Genomic DNA, 4598 nt, shown 5'->3' on the forward strand with positions numbered 1-4598 from the left:
TAAGTAAAACTTTCTGATACATTTGTCCTTTCCCCCCATGTTGTAGCCGTGATTTGTATGTATGCACACAAAGTCAACTGGGGCACCATTTAAAAAAAAATAAGAAATCACTTGGGTAGTAAAGGCAAACTGAGAACTGACATTTATAATTAAAGTTATACACAGTATAATACTACATTGTAATGGGGGAAACAGAAAATTATTTAGGTTTTTTATTTATTTCATTTACACTTTTTTAAAAAAAACTTTCTTTTTCCCCAATTGCAACCCAAAGCAGTGTGCTCCTCCATTTTATCTTCTGGTGCCAAGTGCTTCTGCTCTCAAGAACAGTGTCCTTCAAGCAGCTGAAAAGCACCTAACACCAAAGGAACACACTCTGCAATGGATGGGGCACAGCTTAAGACCCCACCCACTGTTTTTAAGGACAAAATGAAACTATTGCTGAAGGAACTCAAAATTTGTTATGTACATGAAACAAAAAGGAATCTCAATAAAAAGAGAGTATGGAAGAAGTGAGAAAAAGTCATACTCACGTGTAAACATTGTGAGGAACCAAGGAATAGCATACAGCTAAAACAAAGTGGAAAGGGGGAAAATACATTGTTAAAGGAGCTCCTTGTAAATTTTCTATTACATTTTAGTGAAGTACTTCTGGATTGTCTAACTGCACTGAGAAGTTAAGGCAAGCAGCACCTCAAAGCCAGATTGCAGCTTACATCTCAATTATGATATATCACCAATATTGCAAATTAAACTTTAGAAAGATTTTCTATATTTCTATATTCTGTACAATGATTGTAATCGAGGGGTTTTGACGGAACTGTAATGCATGCTCCATATGGCTTTTTGGCATCAACTAAGCAGTCCAGCTCCTGCCTACCTAGCAGTTCGAAAGCAAGAAATTGCAAGTAGATAAATAGGTACCACTTCGGTGGGAAGGTAACAGCGTTCCGTGCATCTTGGTGTTTAGTCATGCCGGCCACATGACCATGGAAATGTCTTCGGACAGCGCTGGCTCTTCGGCTTTGAAACGGATATGAGCACTGCAACCCTAGTCGGATTCGACTGGCTTTCGAGCAAGGGAACCTTTACCCTTTACCTTTAAGCAGTATGTCATAGTGAATATTTATTTAAAATACTTATATTTTAGAAATATTTCCTTAAAGTATTTATTTATTAAAAACATTTTATGTCACCTTTCCAAATCTGGTGAAAGGCACTCCTGACTACTGCTGCTACCTGATTATCCATAAGAACATAAGAGACGCCAATGTTGGATCAGGCCAAAGGCCCATCCAGTCCAACACTCTGTCACACAGTGGCCAAAAATACCAGGTGCCATCAGAAGGTCCACCAGTGGGGCCAAGACATTAGAAGCCCTCCCACTGTTGACCCCCCCAACAGGAGGTCCAGGTCCAGCAGCACCCCCAAGCTATGAACCTCCTCCTTTATGGGTAGTACAACTCTACCCAGAAGAGGAGATAACCCTATTCCTGGATCAAACCTTCCCACAACTAGTAGCAGCTCTGTTTTGTCAGGACTAAGTTTCAGTTTGTTAGCCCTCATCCATTCCAAAACTGCTTCCAGCACCTGTTCATGGTTTCTTCAACCTTGCTGGCATCTACTGGAAGTGTGAGATAGAACTGAGTGTTATCCACATATTGGGGGCAACTCAGCACAACTATGACAGAATATATAAACTTCTGGACCACCCAGGAAATCCTTTTGTGTACTACAGCTAATGCTGTAGAACATTCCGCTCTGCATGCATTGGCTGAAGAAGTCTGAAGACCATCTGTGTGCCCAGGCATAAACTCACAGCCACCCAATCGGTGCAGTAGGTGTGGGGGAAAGCCATGGTTCACTCACACGGCTTTACTCCACATCTTTGGCTCCCAACAGGTGGCTGTGATTTTGGGTGCACACACACAAACACACACACACTCCTCAGATCCTCCAGACTTTTGTAGCCAGTGTGTGTGTCTGCCTGTGGTCATGTTCAGCCACCCCTAAACCTCCAACACTAGCAGAGCAGCTCGTTTACCCAAGCTGCTTCTCCTTCTCCTCCACCTTAAATGTGATAATGATCAACTTTGTTGTATTATTTGGGTCTCAGGACTAGACCAACATTCCCCCCCCTTTTTTTTCTTTTTTGGCCTGCAGCCTTTATTGACCAAGCTGAACCAGAAGGTGAAGGAGAAGTGCAAGCCAACCCAGCAGTTTGAATACAGGGAAACAGTAAAGGCTAAAGTGTCTCTTTTCCTGCTTTCCTTAAAGAGGCATAGGCTGCAGCCCGGCAAGCACCCTCCTTCTCCCTCTACCTTGCAATGCCCCTCCAAGCAAGCAGCCAACCTGTTCCAAGGTGAGGATGCAACCCAGCAGCTGAAGGGGTGGTGGGTCAGAGCAAAGATGAGGCAGTGCTGGCAACAGAACTGACAGTGAGATCAGCATCCCATGGGCGAAGGGGGAAAGGGCCTGGGGGAACTCTAGATGGGATAGGGAGCCCAGGGAGAGATGCCTTCCAAGTATGTTCCCAGTAATTTAATGGTCAATCCTCCCCGACTCTATACTGCACTGGCTGTCTGCTAGTTACAGCTGATAGGATATTTGCATCAATTTTGGGAGGCGGGGGTAAAAATCAACAAGAACAAACCTCTAAAGTGCTCACATTTATAGACAACAGTTCACAGAAACACTGTATGTCTGGTACGTTCAGGGCAGGGAATTTGGGATTGCTGCCAGAGCATTGTGGGTTCTTATCATTGCAGAAACGCCCACCGCTAACGGATGATTTTGCATTCATTTCACTGTCAAAGGGCAAGTGGTCTCTCTGGTAGCAGGAATTGCTCTGACAGAACAAAACTCCTGCTGTTCACAAACAATTACTTCCTTCCATTGCAACCGTTACCTGCAGTTGCATAAATGAAAGGTACAGGCCTAATTTTTATACATCACTGAGACACGAAGAGGTCACCATGGAGACCATTAAAGTGCTTTAAGACTCAGAACTACTGAGCTGATCACAAAGACATGTCAGATCTCCCCATCTGACAGGTAATCAATATAAACCAAAAAAAGTCATAAACAGGTATGTGACTGCACTACCCAAAGTGAAGGTTACATTGTAGTTCCCCTCCCCAACAATATAAACATTCTGGAAACAGGGAAGAGTTAGCTCTGTTGAGAAAGCAAATACGGTAAAGTCAGAATTATCTGTTTTTTATAGCATTCTACCTTGGTGGAGAGAAATAGTTCGGTTTAAAAGAAAGAAAAAGACACACAATAATCTTGTGAAATAGTTGAGGCGTACTCTTAGTACACATTCCCAGTAATTTAATGGTCAATCCTCCCTGACTCTATACTGCACTGTCTGCTAGTTACAACTGATAGGATATTTGCATCAATTTTGGGAGGCGGGGGTAAAAATCAACAAGAACAAACCTCTAAAGTGCTCACATTTATAGACAACAGTTCACAGAAACACTGTATGTCTGGTACGTTCAGGGCAGGGAATTTGGGATTGCTGCCAGAGCATTGTGGGTTCTTATCATTGCAGAAACGCCCACCGCTAACGGATGATTTTGCATTCATTTCACTGTCAAAGGGCAAGTGGTCTCTCTGGTAGCAGGAATTGCTCTGACAGAACAAAACTCCTGCTGTTCACAAACAATTACTTCCTTCCATTGCAACCGTTACCTGCAGTTGCATAAATGAAAGGTACAGGCCTAATTTTTATACATCACTGAGACACGAAGAGGTCACCATGGAGACCATTAAAGTGCTTTAAGACTCAGAACTACTGAGCTGATCACAAAGACATGTCAGATCTCCCCATCTGACAGGTAATCAATATAAACCAAAAAAAGTCATAAACAGGTATGTGACTGCACTACCCAAAGTGAAGGTTACATTGTAGTTCCCTTCCCCACCAATATAAACATTCTGGAAACAGGGAAGAGTTAGCTCTGTTGAGAAAGCAAATACGGTAAAGTCAGAATTATCTGTTTTTTATAGCATTCTACCTTGGTGGAGAGAAATAGTTTGGTTTAAAAGAAAGAAAAGGACACACAATAATCTTGTGAAATAGTTGAGGCGTACTCTTAGTACACACTGCCCCCTAGCAACCTCCCTCTGGTATAGCCAAGTGTCAGACAGCTCAAATAGTTACTGCAATGCTTCCTTAAATTTTTCATTTGAAAGATGTAGTATGAATCATATGTTAGGAACTGTATCTATTTTTACTTCATTCCAACACTTTTCAGTATTAATTATGCCTTAGCCTTAAAAAAGCTATAGAACTTCCAATGTTTAAAGTATTACAATCTTATGCTAGTTAGCCTCCCAATAATTCTGTGAAGCAAGTATGTTTTTGAGATTTTCTTTTTATTACGAACAGGTTAGAAACATACATAGACTCTTGACACAGGGTCTAATGGTCCGTCAACACTGACTAATATGAGAGTTCCGGTTTAAGCGTTTCCCCGCTCGGACGCGTCTCGTCTTGCTCAGATGGAGACGTGCTGAGACCCGGCTGACGGGAGGGGTTCGAGTTTGCCCCGGACCCCCCCCCCCCCCGGCGACTCCCGAGAACGACCACC

General features: G+C 42.8%; 1 protein-coding gene across 1 annotated transcript in view; it reads right to left on the minus strand.

The window, feature by feature from the left end:
• Nucleotides 1-533: 533 nt before the first annotated feature.
• TBCK (TBC1 domain containing kinase) overlaps nt 534-4598 on the minus strand; it is a gene marked incomplete at its 3' end in the record, with an annotated part of 80576 nt that continues 76511 nt past the window's right edge. Inside the window, exon 21 of the mRNA XM_015417034.1 lies at nt 534-570. Coding sequence (XP_015272520.1) covers nt 534-570 — 37 coding nt within the window. The remainder of the gene's footprint in view (nt 571-4598) is intronic.

Source organism: Gekko japonicus, unplaced genomic scaffold (genome assembly GCF_001447785.1).
Source record: "Gekko japonicus isolate JY-2015 unplaced genomic scaffold, Gekko_japonicus_V1.1 scaffold628, whole genome shotgun sequence".
Lineage (NCBI taxonomy): Eukaryota > Metazoa > Chordata > Lepidosauria > Squamata > Gekkonidae > Gekko > Gekko japonicus.